General features: G+C 38.8%; 1 protein-coding gene across 2 annotated transcripts; it reads right to left on the bottom strand.

The window, feature by feature from the left end:
* Positions 1–672: 672 nt before the first annotated feature.
* LOC117527381 (serine/threonine-protein phosphatase 4 catalytic subunit B) lies at positions 673–17119 on the bottom strand. Of its 2 annotated transcripts, none has more exons than XM_034189696.1 (9): positions 16969–17119; positions 16225–16455; positions 13219–13270; positions 11240–11290; positions 10688–10789; positions 8007–8180; positions 7657–7783; positions 7147–7336; positions 673–1211 (listed from the first exon to the last, which is right to left on the bottom strand). In XM_034189696.1, the coding sequence occupies exons 2-9, from the start codon at positions 16332–16334 to the stop codon at positions 1082–1084; spliced, it is 936 nt and encodes a 311-aa protein (XP_034045587.1). In that variant the 5' UTR covers positions 16335–16455; positions 16969–17119; the 3' UTR covers positions 673–1081. The 2 variants fall into 2 exon arrangements, with proteins under 2 accessions (XP_034045587.1, XP_034045588.1); XM_034189697.1 differs by having other exon boundaries at positions 16225–16381; positions 16969–17037.
* Positions 17120–18459: the final 1340 nt, after the last annotated feature.

Here is an 18459-nt window from a genome sequence, read left to right as displayed (position 1 = left end):
GAACATGGCCAAATTTGTTCTGCAAATCAAAAGCTATAAAGGATAACTGAAGTCCGAATTGTAGTTCTAAAACTGTGCAATCCCACAAGAGCAGCCACGACTTCAGTTCAGGGTGCAGTACACCAAACAACCTACCTATTGTCAGCATGCATTTATCATTAAATCACTACTGAAAATATATCAGCATTGATACAAAACTTTATTCCCACAATATCACAACTGACATACCTACAGAAATTTTCAAATTAAAAGGCATTAGGACAGAAAATAATAGTGAATATAGACTCTTTTGACCAGTCATTCACTTTCCTGCATTTATTTTTGATGGTGTTGTGCACCAGCACTGGTTATGCTAAATAATGTTATACAGATGACAGTTAAACATTAGTGGAGGGAGGCATTTAATTCTGGCAGCAACAATTATACAAAAAAGTGTGAGTGTGTGTATGTATATATACACACACATATATATATATATATATGTGTGTGTGTATGTATATACATGTGTGTGTATATACACACACACACACACTTTAACAAATCAAAGTGAAGGAATTTATAAAGTGATAAATATTGAAATGTCCTACATCGGCTTATCTTGAAATAACGATAAAAAAAACCCAAAATCTAACTCCTTCCAACATAATTAAAACTAAGACAATGTACGTTATGTGGTGGGGGGGGATCTGGCAGAAACTGAAGACATATGTACAACGTGAAGATAGTAGGACAACAGATTTAAATGGAAGAAGGCAGAGGAAATGGGGAAATAAAAACAGCATGGCCATTTTATAAAAGAGGAGAATTCACAACAGTCATGGTTCCAGTTTCCAGCTCACCCCTAAAACTTTCCACAGTAACCGCTCGGTCACGCTTGGACAGTATGGTGTGGCAAAAAAACAAACAAAAAAACAAAACTAAACAATCCAGCTCTTCGAGCTAAAGTTCAACAACTCAGCAGGTTTTCTGTCCGACTGCTGCGAGTTCAGGCTAACAGAACTGTCCGACATCAGGATGGAGGGTGGCTGGTGGGAAATGGTGCTGAGAGTGTCAACACATCACGGCTGGCTGCTAAAACACATCACAGGAAATAGTCAGCAACAGGCTTCTTAGAGGGGATGCCTCTGGTCTCCTGTGGTGCTGCCTCGAATATGATGAACTCCCGCTGTAGATGCTCGTCAAGCTCCAGGATGGCAGCCACATTGCCACATCTAATTGTTGACAGAAATCAGAGCATTAGTCTCAAAAGAAGACATACATATCTTGAAATAAACTACAGCACCGCGCTCATAGAGGGCACAACACTAGTTTCCAATTTCACAAAGTTTTACCTTGGAATAAATTTTCAAAGTCAAAGTCCTAGCAGAAGTGGCTTTTCAGAAGCTAAAATATAGTACAAAATAAAGATTAAAAGGGCTTTTCAATGTTAAAATCAAAAACCCGCTAAATCCGCAATACAGATCAGATGCGGATCAAACTTAGTCTATTCATTGAGAGTGCCAGTTTGCACCACCCTGTCCCAAATGAGAGTGATTGAGGCACTTTTGTTTGAGATACGATATATAGTATAATGCAAAACTAGCACATTGCCCATGGAGTTAAACAGGCTCTAGATTGGGTAGTGTTTATAAAATAGGTAGCTGACATTTTTCAAGGGTGGCAACAAATTATGCAAAATTTCTATAATGATTTGGAATGGCGTGTGAGTCCAGAATGTAATTATCAACATCCATTGTTCACTCTCCCTTTTCCATTCCCATGCAATTAACTCCAATCAAGAGCTGAAATGCACCACTTCTACAAAATAATAATAATAATTCATTCATCCTCTACCGCTTAGTCCAATTAAGGGTCGCGGGGGGCTGGAGCCTATCCCAGCAGTCAGAGTGCGAGGCGGGGTACACCCAGGACAGGACGCTAGTCTGTCGCAGGGCCACAAACAGACAAACAAGCACAGACACACCCACACACACACACCTACGGACAATTTAAAGACTCCAATCCACCTAACCTGCATGTCTTTGGATCTGGAGGAAACCAGAGCACCCGGAGGAAAATAATAAAATAAATAATCTGGTGCGACTTGAGTAGGTAGACGTGGAAAGACGTTGCCAGACTTTGTCAGGCAATAGTGAGTGTCAGTCTGCACATCACTTTCACATATGAAAGTGATTGGGGCAGGTTTAAGATATAATGTAAAATATACATTAAATGGGATTTCAATGTTAAATTTAAATGGCAAAAAAAAAAAGAATCTCTAATGCGGATCACTATGTCAGTCGATAAAGGATACCATCCTATATAATGCTCCCAAATATAAAGAAATGTGATCTTCTTTGACAGTTACGATTTTTTGAAAATTTGTTCAATGTTAAAGGAGAGGGATTTTTCCAATTTTCAAGATTTTTCCCCGATGTTGATCTTTGACCTATGACCTTTAAAAATTGAATCAGTTCTTGTCAGGCTATGAAGTCTCTGTAAAAATTTCATAATGATATATGAAAAATTGTGGGTTACAGGCTATTCACAAAGACAAACAGGCCCTTGGGCAATGCCTTTAATCCCCTATTGCTCCCGGTGTGTAGTGAGCACCTTGTATGGCAGCACCTTGACATCGGGGTGAATGTGAGGCATAATTGTAAAGCGCTTTGAGTGTCTGATGCAGATGGAAAAGCGCTATATAAATGCAGTCCCTTTACCATTTTTATGTATAAGCTAAATTAGACATGATCAAATGTCAGGAGTATGTATGTAGTTCATGCACTTGAATCAAAGTTTTTTGGGTTGTCAGATCCCCCCCCCCCCCAACTTTTTCAGTTTCTGAATTCTTTTTCTGTTAATTTTCACATTACATTGGTCATCTTTGCTTTGCTCAATACTTATGCACCTTTTGACAGCAATTACAGCCTCAAGTCTTCGTGAATATGATGCCACAAACGTCGGTGCACAACCATTTTCAGATCTCTCCAGAGATGTTCAGATTCAGGTCTGGGCTCTGGCTGGGCCACTCAAGGACATTCACATAGTTGTCCTGAAGCCACTCCTTTGATATCTTGGCTGTGTGCTTAGGGTCATTGTCCTGCTAAAATATCAACTGTCCTCTAGTCTGAGGTCAAGAGCGCTCTGGAGCAGGTTTTCATCCAGGATATATCTGTACATTGCTGCATTAATCTTTCCCTCAATCCTGACGATCACACCTACTTCAAAAGCAGTGTGATCCTTTGATCCACTCAAACATGGGCTAATTTGACAACAAAAATATGTTTCATGTGGTAATGCAGAGGAGACATCCGCAGTCATACACCTCAACTGTATAGTGCTGTTATCAATTAGGATTACAATTTCCAACTGGTGATTTCTTTCAAATCATACTGACAGTAAATTAAATTGGAATGTTATTAATTATGATGTAACTGCATTACTTATATTAAGGAGGGTTTTATAAAACATTCTAAAACAAGTGTTATCAATGAATTTGCACATTATTAATAATATTAACAACATTAATAATACTAATATTTGTCCCTTCTCCATAAACTGATCTAATTGTAATTTTTGCAACATTAGAAATAGCTAGTAAACCATTCTACAATTAAACAGGTACCGTATTTTTCGGACAATAAGTCGCACTTTTTTGTTTTGGGTGCGATCTATTCTCCAGAGCGACTTATAAATGAAAAATATACCGGCAGATTCTCAATTAATTTACATTAATAAAACAATTTTACGTGACAGAGTCGCTCTATGTTTTCAAATGGCCACCAGAAACGGAAATGCAATGCATCATGGGCACTGTAGTATGGCGGCTGCCCTATAGGTCACGCTGGTCGCGATAACCAATCAGAGAACAGAACATTGGATGCGTATTCCTCACCTCACCCAGACAATGATTGTGAAACAGCGTGTGAAGCAGACGAACACGGTGCTTGCTGTTATTCCGGGAGGGCTAACAAAACAGCTTCAACCCTTGGATATCAGTGTGAGCAGAGTGTTTAAGTTGACGCTGAGAGCTGCGTGGAAGCACTGGGTGGGCGACGGCAGAGGATTAGCGTCTGCACTTGGAAGGAGATGGCGTTGACACCATGGGGAGGTCATGAGCTGCGCAGGTAGGTGCTACACGAACATCGGCAGCTGACACCTGGTGCGTACTATGGTCCACAGCGGGTATTATGTTAGAAAAGAACCGTTCAGCAATGGTGCGGGTTATGGTTTGGCTCGCAATGTAGTCTGCAAAATACAAACATATCCGTAGGTAAAATGCAGCTCACGAGAGGGCACTCAAGGCTTGTGTGACTGTTCCTGCAACTTATGACTACCATAGAAAAATAAAAATTTCAACATTACTGACTGTTCCTGCGACTTATGACTACCATAGAAAAATAACAATTTCAACATTACTGTTAACAAGACAACGGAGAAGGCCCGAAAAAATGCCACCAAAAAGAAAATCATACTCTGCAGATTACAAGTTACGACTGGTGAAATATGCATCCGAAAACGGTAGCCGTCAGAATATTATCATCTGAACTTTTCATGTGAAGTTAACATACCCGTATGTCCATGCGACTTATAGTCCAGTGCGACTTATTTATGGTTTATTTTTCTTTATAATGGATAAAGTGGGTGGTGCGACTTATAGTCCGGAAAATACGGTATTTGATGTACAGGTAGTACACAGTGAGTAAAAGTAATTCCCTTTAGCTGCACTTTGTTTGCACTCGGGGTCAACACAGCAAATCTGAGGTGGATCTGCATGTTGAATTGACATGTTTTACACCGGATGCCCTCCTGATGCAACTCCACATTATATTGAGGAATACGGCAGGGGTGGGGTTTGAACCAGGAACCTTCTGCACTGAAACTAAGTGCAGTAACCACTTGGCCACCACCCCTGCTCCAGAGATACACAGTGAGTATATGACATATAAATGCAAATTTATACAAGGACTTCAAAGATTTTCACCAAGGGCTTTGTAGGTTTTGCCAGTTTTAGATGCGCTAAACTGACTAAACTGGTTTTAGACAGGTTTCTGCTGGCATCCTGGGGAAAACAGGTTTTTGCTGGTCTTTAAAAAAAAAACAAAAAACATTTGCACAGGTAGAAGAAGCCCTGCCCCTACTGTGCATAATTTTAAAACATTCACAATCACTAGAATAGTGAAATTCATATTTTAGTAATTACTGTCCTGATTACAACATTGATAGCAATCACACAGTCAATAAGGATGTAATTTAATGTTGAAATGACTACATTAAAAAAATGATTTAATCATGAGTTTTATGTCACATTGAGAAATCCTAATGAACAAACACACTGCAGTCATTACATCATCCCCTGTTGTGTTTATAATAAATATTTATGTTTATTTACGGTGTCTTTTTTCACGGTTGAAATGCAGATATGAATGAAGGAATCTGCCAGACTTAAAAATGTACACATTACTTTTCATGCTATTTTGGCTAAAAATAAATGTCCAAGGTTCATTATCATGTCAATCAAATAATTTTACCCAAAACAACAACAGATAAGTTATGGTTTTAATTTACAAAGATTTCTAAATTTAAAACTATTTTAATTACAAATTATTTAATGTAAGAAAAAAACCTATAAGGTTTTTCTTTAATAAATTATAAATTACCAGTTCTGATGTTGCTGACTTGCCTACACTGTTCTGTGTTTCGGTCTGATGTCTCATTTCTTTAGGCTTTAAAGTAAGGCTGTAACAAACATAAAAAACCTATGGGTTTACTTCACAAAATCTGTCTCTCAAAATGCAAGCGACAGTGTTTCAGAGGGTTATAAATTTAAAAATCTTCTAGAGAAGCTGCCCACAGTCTCCCCTAGCCTGTGGCACTCTGTGCGTGGCTCACTGCAAGGAGAACTTTAGCAGCTGTACAAGAGGCATGTTTTGAGGAATGGAAAAAACAACAAAAAAAAAAACAAAACAAACCCAAAACCTATGGTGTGAAAAGGCAGATGATTCTGTTATCTTGCCCACAATAACAGACGATAGTCCGTAGCAACTTTAATCAGGAGAAAAGTGAGTCACGATTGCCACCTTTAAATGGCTTTGACTGAGTCACGATTGCCACCTTTAAATGGCTTTGACTGAGTCACGATTGCCACCTTTAAATGGCTTTGACTGAGTCACGATTGCCACCTTTAAATGGCTTTGACTGAGGTTGATGGGGAAAAAAAAAAAAAAAAAAAAAAAAAAAAGATAATTTTCCCACTACACTCTCAGAAACAGCATAAGCCCAACTGCAGCGTAATTTTTTCAGGCAGCAGTGTAACAGGCCATTACGCTGTTATAATGCTGGCAAGACCCCTGCAATGACAGAGGGCTCTGTGTGGGTACAGAGCTGCAGAGATGCATAAATCAGGTTTAGCTATGAATGTAGCACAGTTGTTTGTGTCAGACAGGCTGGTTTGAGTTTTTCCATGTACTGCAGATCTACTGGGATTTATACAGACAACCATCTCTAGGGCCTAAAAAGGATGGTCCAAAAACAAAGAAAGACCCAGTGAGCAACAGTACAAACAAATTTTTTAAAACTGCCTGGTCTGATAAATCCTGAATTCCACCATAACATTCAGAAGGTAGCACCATAATTTAGTATAAACATGAAAGCATAGTTGTAGTTGGTGGTGCAACTGTGTTGCAGGTGCATGATGCCATTATGTCATTAATGACCCCAAATCTCAGAAGAATGCATCCAGCATCCTGAGGAATATTTGCCATAATGAAGGAAAGACAGTCCTGGGCACAAATGCATCTAATCTGCAAAAGGTATGCTTTATAAAGTGGCATATTAACATCTCATGATTCAAGTAAAGATCTGGACAGACACAAACCAGTTATAGGGGCAAAACATACCATGCTCTGCAGCACAAGAATTTCTGACTGCACCACTTCATACAAAATGTGTTAGGATATATAATAGTAGTAACCACATGCATAAAAAAAAGTCAAGTCTGACCATTTAATTAAACTCTGGCAAAGAATGCAGCACAATCAAACAAATATATTGTATGCCTCAAAGCAAGAAGCATACAACTTATCTTATGCAAATCATACACCCACGTGGTGGTGCGACAAAGTAATTCATTTTTCCATCACGGACCTACAATGTGCTTCTTCCTACCTGTAACAGTAGTTGGGTGCTGACCACACAGTGAGCACAGTCTCATTGAAGTGCCACTTGTATCCCTCCATAACCAGCTGGTGAGCTCGGCAGATCATGTGAATGTCATTAGCAGCGTTGAACTGGGCCACCACATCACTCCCAAACAAGTAGCCAGCACCTCTGGGACTCACCCCCCACCCTGTGGTGTCTGAAAGCGATCACATGGGGTATTACAACATAGATAAGATACAGTCAACTGTGACCTCAAAATACCAGTTATTTAGCCTTTGTTGAGAAATGTACTACTGTATAGGAATATTCCCTCCAGTGTAGAAATGATGGAAACTGTGTAACAAGGATTAAATAAATAAAATAAATCTGACATTTTTTCACAACCAAATCATATAAGCTGTTCACTATCTATATACTTACATATTGCATACTTTTGCTGTAGAGCATAAATGATCTGTAATATAGTGATCCAACAATGCTGCTTTTTAAAAAGGGCTTAAGTGCATGTCTCTATACCTTCAGGATCTGACCACAGGAGGTCACACATGGGCCCATCATGGGGCACTTCCTGCTTTCTGTCAATGGTTCGGATCTGGTCCAGTGTCTGGATGGAGGGAGACAAGCCACCATGCACACAGAAGATCTGAAAGACAGAGGAGAATGCAAAGTATTAAAGCTAAGTAAGTATCGCACTTGAGGACAATTTACCTTTATAAAATGGAGTTTGGTTGTGATTAAGTCACTATTCATCAATTATTATTTATATATTATATCATTTGTTGTATTAGATAGAGAGCGCGATAGACAGACAGACAGTCGCACATAAATTGCTCATGATCAAAAAGAAGACTGGGCTGAAATCTCACCTTGCCATCAATGATAGCAGAAAGGGACAAGTAGTCAAAAATCTCAGTGCAGTATCTCCAGACAGTGACTGAACCATATTTCCGAAGGCACTCATCGTAGAAGCCATAGACCTGTGTGATCTGCCGGGACTCGTGGTTTCCCCGGATCAGGGTAATCCGGTCTGGATAGCGCACCTGTGGGGCAAGGCAAAAAACACGTGAATGGGGAGACTTCACAAACCAAACCTGCAGCATGTCTGGATATTGGCTATTTTCTGATGAACTCAGGAGAAAAACGGATTCAGCCTGTCCCAATGTGACGATTAATTATATACGTATATCATGATTACATAAACTAGTGGCCACCCATTTGCTATGCTCCCTAAGTGGACAATAAACAATGTACATGGACACGTTTCTGAAGTTTTGCTCAGAAGTTTTGAACATTTAAAAATTTTCTTTGCGCACTGGCGCGCAGTTCATGCACAGTTTATGGTGTGATTACTCACTGGCATGCCAGACTGTGTGCCAGTGCAGGGATCAAATTCATGCAAGTGTCAAGGCACAAGAGAAGCCATCTACAACCCCACCCTTCAGATAAATTGCTTCAGTGGCATTGCACAGGGGCCGCAACTAACCGGGTCATGGATTATTTGGCACGGGACACACAGAAAGAACAAAAACTTTCTAAAATTTTTATATTTTATGCAGGGTATTTTATTTTGGAAAAATGACTACTACTATCCGTGTCTCTACCCGCATTTGGCACAATTGTAGTTTTTCCTCATGCATAGGCAAGCCCACCCAATCCCAAAAAACATTGCTAGAGAATGTCTTTAAAAAGGGGGAAAGACTATTGACAGAAGACTAAGACTGGCAACAAAAATAAAGGTGCATTTAAAAGAAAATACCTAGAGTCCTACTTAAGTTATGGGTTCATCACAACAGGTGATTCACAAAGCACTCTATATTAAATGACAAGCTTTTGGAGAAAAGAGAAAGAAAGACACACACACACACAGGGATGGGGCCGTTTCATCGCAGGGAAACAAGCTCAGGGCTCCCACTGACTTTGCATTATGGTGAGTTGAATTGCATGGTATATATGAAAAAACATTTATTGAATAAAAAGTAAAAACATAACTTATGTTCCATATAATTGCATTTACATTATATATGTAATAATCATATTATATATTATGCACTTTATTGTATTTTGTTATGCATCCCGTGGTCAGTGGTAAAACTGTCTTGTGTGAAACTGGTCCATAATGCAAAAAAAGTTGGGGACTGCTGGCTTATAAGATGGAGCTAGTGTCGATAAGGCTTCTGTTGTAAACTGTAGTTCAGTAGCTCCTGGCAGCACACAGCCAAACAATTTGTTGCAGTGTAATATTTAACAACAAACAGAAACTTGAGATTTTAACATGTACTGCACCATACTGGACCGCTATGCAAGGTGCAGCTCCATAGCAGTAAAAGCCAAAGATCTAAAATATCAACAGTTACATCCTGTTTTCCAGAGTTGTCTGTAGTAAAAAAAAAAAAACACAACAACAACAACAACAATCCTATACTTAAAGCATGGGGGAAAGATCCCTATCTTCCCAAGGGAACAAGGGAGACAAGAATTGAGCTCTGAATACCCTGAACACCCTGTAGGACATGATTTGTATTGAGGGAGAGTTTGAACCCTACAGTAGTGTTCAGAATAATAGTAGTGCTATGTGACTAAAACGATTAATCTAGGTTCTGAGTATATTTCTTATTGTTACATGGGAAACAAGGTACCAGTAGATTCACTAGATTCTCACAAATCCAACAAGACAAAGCATTCATGATATGCACACTCTTAAGGCTATGAAATTGGGCTATTAGTAAAAAAAAAAAAAAAGTAGAAAAGGGGGTGTTCACAATAATAGTAGTGTGGCATTCAGTCAGTGAGTTTGTCAATTTTGTGGAACAAACAGGTGTGAATCAGGTGTCCCCTATTTAAGGATGAAGCCAGCACCTGTTGAACATGCTTTTCTGCTGCTAAAAAAGCAGTTTGAACATCATAGTTTTCAGTTTGTAGCATCAACAGCAGATGCTACTATTATTGTGAACACCCCCTTTCTACTTTTTTTTTTTTTTACTAATAGCCCAATTTCATAGCCTTAAGAGTGTGCATATCATGAATGTTTGGTCTTGTTGGATTTGTGAGAATCTACTGGTACCTTGTTTCCCATGTAACTAAGAAATATACTCAAAACCTGGATTAATCTTTTTAGTCACACAGCACTATTATTCTGAACGCTACTGTATATCCCTCGGGGATGGTATCAAACGGCCACAGAGAGTCGACAATCATTATTAGTAAGATATCAAGGATCATTGCAAAGTTTATGGTGAAAACTGTTTTATTCAAAGCTTTCCTTTTGAAAACACATTTGCAACAGTGCAATGCAATAAAATACACCTTTGACGACGGTGAAGGAGTTACAAACATTGGCTGTGATTGTAGTGACTGTGGACATAGCAACTTTTACATAGTGTTTCAGCAGTCACTGCTTAACAGTAGGGTGGAACAAAGAAAGTAAATGATACAAAGAAAATCATTCATATCTCAAAAAATCTCATACACCCTCTAGAAAAACAACTACTGAAGCAGATGTGGCATCACTTAATTTCATTGAATAAGTGATAATAAAACTCAAGTGTACCTTAAGAGCTAGAAGGAGGAGAAAAGTTTCCACACTATAGAACCCTCTGTCCACAAAGTCCCCCATAAAAAGATAATTTGTCTCTGGAACATCTCCACCAACCTGTCAGATAAAACAAAAACAGTTAAACTCAGGAGAACAGAATTTATTTTCTCCACCCTTTCGCCACTGTTCCTCTCACAAAAATAAAATCAACAAAAATTTCAACCTGAAAAGTCAATATGCTTGATTTACAGAAAAACACTACAGACAACCATTTGTGATCAGTGGTAATAAATATCAACCGTAATATTAAAATTATTTAAAAATTGTTTAATTTTAGCTCTACGTGATATGTAGAAATTCAACTCGGCCACATGGGGTGTGCAGCCAGTACATTCTGGAAGCCGGTCCCAAGCCCAAATAAATGAGTATGTTTGCATCAAGAAAGGACTTCCGGTGTACAAAAAGCCACAATAAATATGCAGGTCAGGATCTGGTCAAAGCCAGTGGTGTATTTCTTATCAGTGTGCTGTAAACAAAGACAAACAAACAAATAAATAAATAACTTACCCTGAATAGCTCTTTCAAGTCATAGAACTGACCATGTATATCGCCACACACCTAAAATCAGGAAGAATATAAGAAATGTCATTGCATTTACATACCATCAGTCATAGCTAGGGATGGGTATCGAGAACCGGTTCCTTTCAGGTATCGTTAAGAAATGGTTCGATCCACCGAAATCAATTTTTCCATTCAATTCAATTTCAATTTATTTCCTTTATATAGCGCCAAATCACAACAGAGTTGCCTCAAGGCGCTTCACACAGGTAAGGTCTAACTTTACCAACCCCCAGAGCAACAGTGGTAAGGAAAAACTCCCTCTGAGGAAGAAACCTCAAGCAGACCAGACTCAAAGGGGTGATCCTCTGCTTGGGCCATGCTACAAACATAAATGACAGAAATAATTCACAGAACAATTCACGGACGAATATACAAGAATTGCTGTTGGTGCACAGGACAGGAGGATCGCCAACACAAACACAACTCCCGAAACAAAATCAGGCATCAGAAAGACAAAAAGACAAAATCAATAACCTTTTTACTTAACGATTCCCTTATCGGTCCTTCAGAGTGGCCGTTGCTTTTGGGGGTGTTTGTCAGGAAAATTATAATATCTCTACATTGATTACAGACCCTGCAGCGGATCTGTAATCAATTTTTCTGCAGTGCGGCTTTCCTTTGAACCTTGAACCAATCGAAGCAGTGATTCGCAGATCGAATCAGTGCTTCGATCATTGCTTTGTTGATTAATTTTTTCTTTCGCTTTCCCCCGCTAAAACCCTAAAGAGCATATGGCTGTGAGTATTATTTACCTTTATGTTAAACCGACCTGTTATGGTCTTCTGAAACAGTTGATAGATGTATTTTATAACGAGACCGATGCTAACACGTTAGCATGTCTATGGCATTTTCAATGTTAAGTTAGCATTAAGCAGTTGCAGCTGTCAAGCGTTTGTTGTAAAGAGTCAAATGTATTACAAATTGTAATATTTTTTTAATTAATTTTTGTTTATTACTAATAACAGCAAGCACAACAATAACTAATAATAACTAATCTAATGATTATATATAATTTTACAGAACGAGACAAAAAGAACCTGAATTAAAAACAGAAAATATAAAACCAACTAACAATGAACATACATACATAAATAAATAAGTGTTTCCTGTGAACACCTAGTAACTCTTACTCCTCCATTTCATCCCTGTCTTATTTAAGTTTAATGACCGTTTGTTTCGGTCAAACCATATTTTCAATGTGTTAATTTCTTCAGTGATTTCCTCCAGAACTATCTGCCAAGCTAGAAAACTGCTGCATCCTAGTAAGAGCAGAATACTACTGGAATGAATTTGAATAAGGAAAGTTGGGTTTTTTCTCACTAAATGGATGCTGCACTCACTCCAGTTTATTGTCTGGAATAGTCCCAGATTGCATTTCAGAACTTCTAGAATTCAAACATTTTTGTGCACGTGGTGTTTGGGGGTAATTTTGGGTTTCAGCTTTTTTTGTTTTTCACCACTTTCATTCCCAAATATGTGAAATCGTGAGTCACTTTTGTGTGGATTAAAGTTAGTAACTGGGACTCCTGTCTTCTTGCGAGAAAGAAATGAGAATCATCCTCCGTTCTGTTCACACAGCTCCAAACACTGCGCGGCTCTCTGCTGAGTCAAGTTAGAACGATAGAGTCCAGTCGGAATTAATAACTTCAAAGCGAAACACCGTTTTGTTTATTTTTATTTATGTCCAGAGATCAAGGATACAGTGACCAATTTCATATTTATTTACTTTAAGACTCAATGAAATACATAGAAAACCTGTAAAGCTTACTTTTAGTACACAGTTCACAAGAGGTATCGATAAGGGAATCAATAGGGAATCGGATCGATAAACAGAATCGATAATGGCATCAATATCGATAAAATCTTATCGATACCCATCCCTAGTCATAGCTTTAGAAAACGAGCCAGTAAAACTTGTTACTCACAGTGACAGGAGAGTCTACTCTCTGTACATTACTTTCTTCAACAAGAATCTCTCTGGAAACAGAATGGAAGAAAACATATTAAATATAAACAATTTTCGGTTCTGCTACCATGCATTTAATTTCCTGCTACATGAGGCTAATTGCACAGATAATCACTGCTGGTTGCAGATCATCCATTTTCTTCCGCTTTATCCGGAGTCGGGTCGCGGGGGCAGCAGCTCAAGCAAAGCCGCCCAGACCTCGCGGTTGCAGATCAACTTTTCCTAAACTGGGTGGCACTTCTGAACATGTCGCTGAAATATTTGCATGCTACTAACTGAAAGCACTCATTTTACTCTCTTCAGCTTTCAAAGTTTCTACTGCCTGTGTTTCCAAACAAACAGTTGAGAAAACTAGATACCTGAACAAGCTCACAAAATTATACCTATGTCCTGGGTTCTTGCCTGCATGCATTACCAAATCACATTTATTTAAAGAGCACTTCAGAAGACTGTGCTTTACAAACAAAACAGAATTTACATAAAAATTTTAAACAATCACATACTGTGATTTCACATCCAAAATCATTTGTGATGAAATACCAGAATTTAAGTGTTAAACCTCTGCACAGGCATATAAATAATACATATAAACCTAACACGTGGGCCCTTCTGGAAACAAGCTTCGTGCTTTCATTGGTTACCCACGTTAAATATGATCCTCTTCTTCTTCTAACACCAATTAATCCTCCTTAAAGATGCCTTACTAGACTTTCTTTCTTTCATGGAGACCTTCATATAGTGCGCTACCAGTGGTGTAACCACCTTGCCACCTTGCGCTCTGCTAGAGTTAGTCTGGTGCAGACATCATGCACATCAGGATCATGGAAAGAATCACTCGAAAATATCAGGAGCTCAAGACTGTGCATGCATCAGGGCTTCCCCACACCATCCTGAGCCAAACGTAGGTGGGGCCACAGTGACCAAGAACACAGCGCTCCAGAACAACCATCTTTTTCCAAGTAGCATGCCTTAGGGCTGAAAGGATTAGTCGAGTAACTTGAATAATTCGATTACAAAAAATGTTCAAGGCAAATTGTGTGCCTCGAAGCTTTGTTTAGTGTTGTAATACATATGCCAGGCCTGTCTGTGGTGCTGTAACATCCCCAGAAAAAAAACAGAAGAAAAGTAGAGCATGCACATATGCAGTGTAAACGCGAATGAATTTAGCGCAAAAGGCTACATCTTACCAACACGACACACGGAGTAAAATAAAGCCTTTTAAGAGAAAGTCAGTCCACGCTGATCATCTGAAATACACTTACTGCGCATTTAAAGTGAACCAGTGTATTTGTCTGGTTTAAAAAAAACACACAGTCCGCTCTACATGGGGATTGACTATTCACCCGGCAGCTGTCTCTCTCTGCCTGGTGTGAGGGACTCTCAGCACTCCGCTCACACCGGTCAAGTCACAGCTCCGTCCCCTGCCACACTGATAAACAGTTTCTGAAAGAAGGCCCTCTCAGCAAAAGTCCACTCTTTCTTCTGTGTTTTGCGCAGACTCACTGAGTGTTTCGCTTTTTAATTTTGTTTTTTTGGGCAACACACAACGCTTTGCACACGCTGTAACTTAAATAAAATAATAATTTTAAAAAACCGACCTCGAGGCTTGCATGTTCAACCTCCAGCTGAAATGCATCTGCTGAAGCACAGAGAAAGAGGGATAAAATTTTTTTTTTTTTTTAAATCACGCAGGGACCCAGTCCACCAACCTTAAAAAAATAAATAAAAATCTAAAAATGGTAAAAACAAACAAACAAACAAAAAACAAAACAAAGCCACATCCCACTGCAATTTCAGCAAAATGTCAAGACTTTGGCACAGCGACATTGTGCCATTGTTTAGTAGGGACAGCCCTGGACTACTGATGATGTTTAAAAACGCAAAAGTACTTTTTATCCGATCACTCAACTGATCGCCACAATAATTGATAGAATACTCGATTAATAAAATAATCAATAGCTGCAGCCCTAGTATGCCTGCCCAGGAGAACTCAGTACGACCAGGCTGCAGCAATCAGATGAGATGCAACAAGGTGTTCATGGCACTTCCATAGCAAGGAACAGGGTATTATTATATTTTAAAATATATTTAAATACCAGATAGGACCACAGGAAAAAAATCATTGATTTCATTGTTTTTCAAGTTGTTTAACAAATAGAAAGCAAAAACAAATTGAAAGTTGTATTTGCCCCCACCCCCAACACACACAAACACACATTTTTTTTAAACTGATCATCTATCTGTAGCGTGCAACCTTCAAAGGATGTTGCTCCTAAATTGAAACACAGCCACAGATAGGCAACAGGGTAATTCCTATAACTGCCCCAATCCAGTTTAAGTTGTGGGACCTATGAAAACAGCAGATATTTCTACCATCTTTTTTACCCATTACATTAAACTTTTATTCCAAATACAGTTCTCAGTGCATCCATACAGAACTCCAACCAAGTACATATCTGCATTCCTCACTGTGTGAAACTGACACACAATTTACTACAGCTGCAAACCTTTTCACTATACGTGTTATTACACTGTAATAGGGAAGCAATTAGAGATATTGTAATAAGTCATATTCAGGTCAAGTGTCTTTACCTAAGCTTGTGTTAAAAAAAAAAAAAAAAAAAGCCAGTACCCAGTGACTTTGAGGTGACTGGAAGCATGGCAAATAAGCCAGCATTAAAAGTAAGCATGTGCGGCGCGCGATTCCGGTTGGCGGCTATCGGGACAAACAAAGCCATGTGCGCAGCTGTCAGTGCTTTTTATTATTTTTATTACATTTATTATGCTTACTTTTGATGAGAAATGCAATTTACCGCACGCAGTAGTGAGCGATATTATGTTGATCACGCGTCCGCCGTCAAGCACGTGTATTTGTTTAACCCGATGCCTTCCCATCAGCCCAAGATGCTGAACAGGCTTATTAGGAAACATCAGCAGAAACATGTATGTGTGTGTGTATTATTACCTTGCTTTAGCACACAACGCTTTGACTTCATTTTCCTTAATGAGCTCACACCGTCTGAGCTGCTCTATCTGTCTGTCCAGGTCACTGATGTCCCCCATTGTCACACACATATGTAGAGCAGCGTGCACACTGAGGTCAAACAAACAGCAGACTCCTCCTTCCACAGGAAAAACACTCTCTGGAGTCACACTGGGCTCTTCAGAAACTTGTATAAATGTTTACCAGAGAAATCTGTGAAGACAGCACACTGAATCAGTTCAACAATACAGTACAACCTGACCAAAGAACAACACATCAACCGGGACGTAAACACGGCTAGTGAGAACTTCGAACTGTTAACTTTAAACCAGTCCCCACAACAACTAAAAGGTACAACAAATTCCTAAGTGCGCCTGATGAAAGACATTCGTCAAGGAATGTGAGGCCTGCTATGGGCGTCGCTTAACAGCAAGCTAACTGTTAGCACGTTTGCTATTAACGACGTCAGCCAGCGTTTTGTTTCGAAATGTCTCACGAGAATTAGTGATAACGTCTTAAAACAGCTTCCAATATATTATATAAATAAATTTTCTTATAAAAAAAAATAAAATATATATTACTAAAGCTGGATGACGAATTAGCACCTAGCTAACCTGTTCTAGCGGCGTAGTTCGTTATTTTCGCCAACAAGCAGCTAGTGGTAACGACAGGTATCAAATTAGCAACATAAACCTGATGAAACTGATAAAACAGAACAGATAATACCATAAAGTAGATGACAAGTGGAAACAAGTATCAAACAGTTTCATTCCGTGGATTTGGTCACCGGTGAGGTCTTCTCTTTGCCGGTTCGTGCTAATAAGCGCTCACGACCTGACTGCTTCCGGTGTTACACAAAATTCTGTGACCCACCAAATTGTCTTCTCAAAGCAAACACTACGTCATAAACGGTGGGTATCGCGTCATTTGAAATGAATAACTATAAATACATACATGCATACTTTTTCGTTTTATATTGTGTTCAAGACTTAGATTTAGTCTTAAAAAATATTACAGATGCTGTCACAGAGCAAAATATCGAGACACTGCCCAAATGGATAAAACAGAATAAAGCACAGAATACCAAGGTGTGTGATAATGAAAAACAGGTAAAAAAAAAAAAAAAAATCGGGCTGTCCAACTCTCTGCTGCCTCCTGCTGGTTCTCAATAACACCACTGCCCTGGGTAAAAAAAAAAAAAAAAGTGTATCCTCTGCTAGTAAGTCCCTTCGGCTGCTCCCTTGTTTGCACTCGGGGTTGCCACAGCAAATCCAAGGTGGATCTGCATGTTGAATTGGCACAGGTTTTACATGGAGAGATGTGGCAATGGTGGGATTTGAACCCGGAACCTTCTGCACTAAAACCAAGCGCATTAACCACTTGGCCACCTCTGCTACTTAACTTACATGCAACAAAAATATAAACTCAACACTTTTGGTTTTGCTCCCATTTTGTATGAGATGTATATATATATATATATATTTTTTTTCTTTTTTTTCTTTCAGATAACAGTATAATACTATATGATGGCTCATACCTGATGTTTGTATTTTGTTGTTTATGCTAAGATAACCACAAGATGTTTATCTTTTTATTTTTTCATTGGGTTGTTTGCCAGGTGATGGCAATTAGTAATTAGTTTCAGTACATATGCAGGTGTGTCATGGCACTAATTATGTCTGAAGGGCAGCCAGCACCCGAAACATCACTACTGCCATCTGTATCTAAATAAAGCTTTTTGTGTGGGAGTGTTCAGGTTGTACAGATTTTTTTTCTCTTTTTTGATCTAGCACACCTTTTTTTTACACATCTTGGATGTGCATGTCTTTTCTGATTTGTTAAGCAAAACACAGCATAACCAGTTCATGGAAAGCTGTTACAGACAGTTTACAAGCCACATTGTCAAATCCCCTAGCTCTCAAACATATTTATGATATAAGATAAATATTCTACTTTAAGAAGCTATGGGAACTATTTCTATTATTTTTAAAAGAGGAGAAGGCCACAGAGGATGCATTGACCTAATTGTTATTGTGACATGATGTTACGCTCTTTTGGACGTACAGTATGTGGTTATTTTGCCATGATGTTACGCTTTTGGACGTACAGTATGTGGTTATTTTGCCATGATGTTACGCTTTTGGACGTACAGTATGTGGTTATTTTGCCATGATGTTACACTCTCATTTGGGTACACAGGTTTTGATAAATTAGAAT

This window comes from Thalassophryne amazonica, chromosome 16 (assembly GCF_902500255.1).
Source record: "Thalassophryne amazonica chromosome 16, fThaAma1.1, whole genome shotgun sequence".
In the NCBI taxonomy this organism is placed as follows: domain Eukaryota; kingdom Metazoa; phylum Chordata; class Actinopteri; order Batrachoidiformes; family Batrachoididae; genus Thalassophryne; species Thalassophryne amazonica.
This window is presented reverse-complemented; position numbering and strand designations above follow the sequence as displayed.

Bases quoted from the DNA above. Each gene is read 5' to 3' on its own strand.
- LOC117527381 (XM_034189696.1), bottom strand. From the start codon at position 16,334: ATGTGTGTGACAATGGGGGACATCAGTGACCTGGACAGACAGATAGAG. The intron at 13,271-16,224 runs GTAATAATACAC...TTCTGTTTCCAG, and splicing joins GCGTTGTGTGCTAAAGCAAG to AGAGATTCTTGTTGAAGAAA. The intron at 10,790-11,239 runs GTAAGTTATTTA...TTTATCTGACAG, and splicing joins ACTTGAAAGAGCTATTCAGG to GTTGGTGGAGATGTTCCAGA.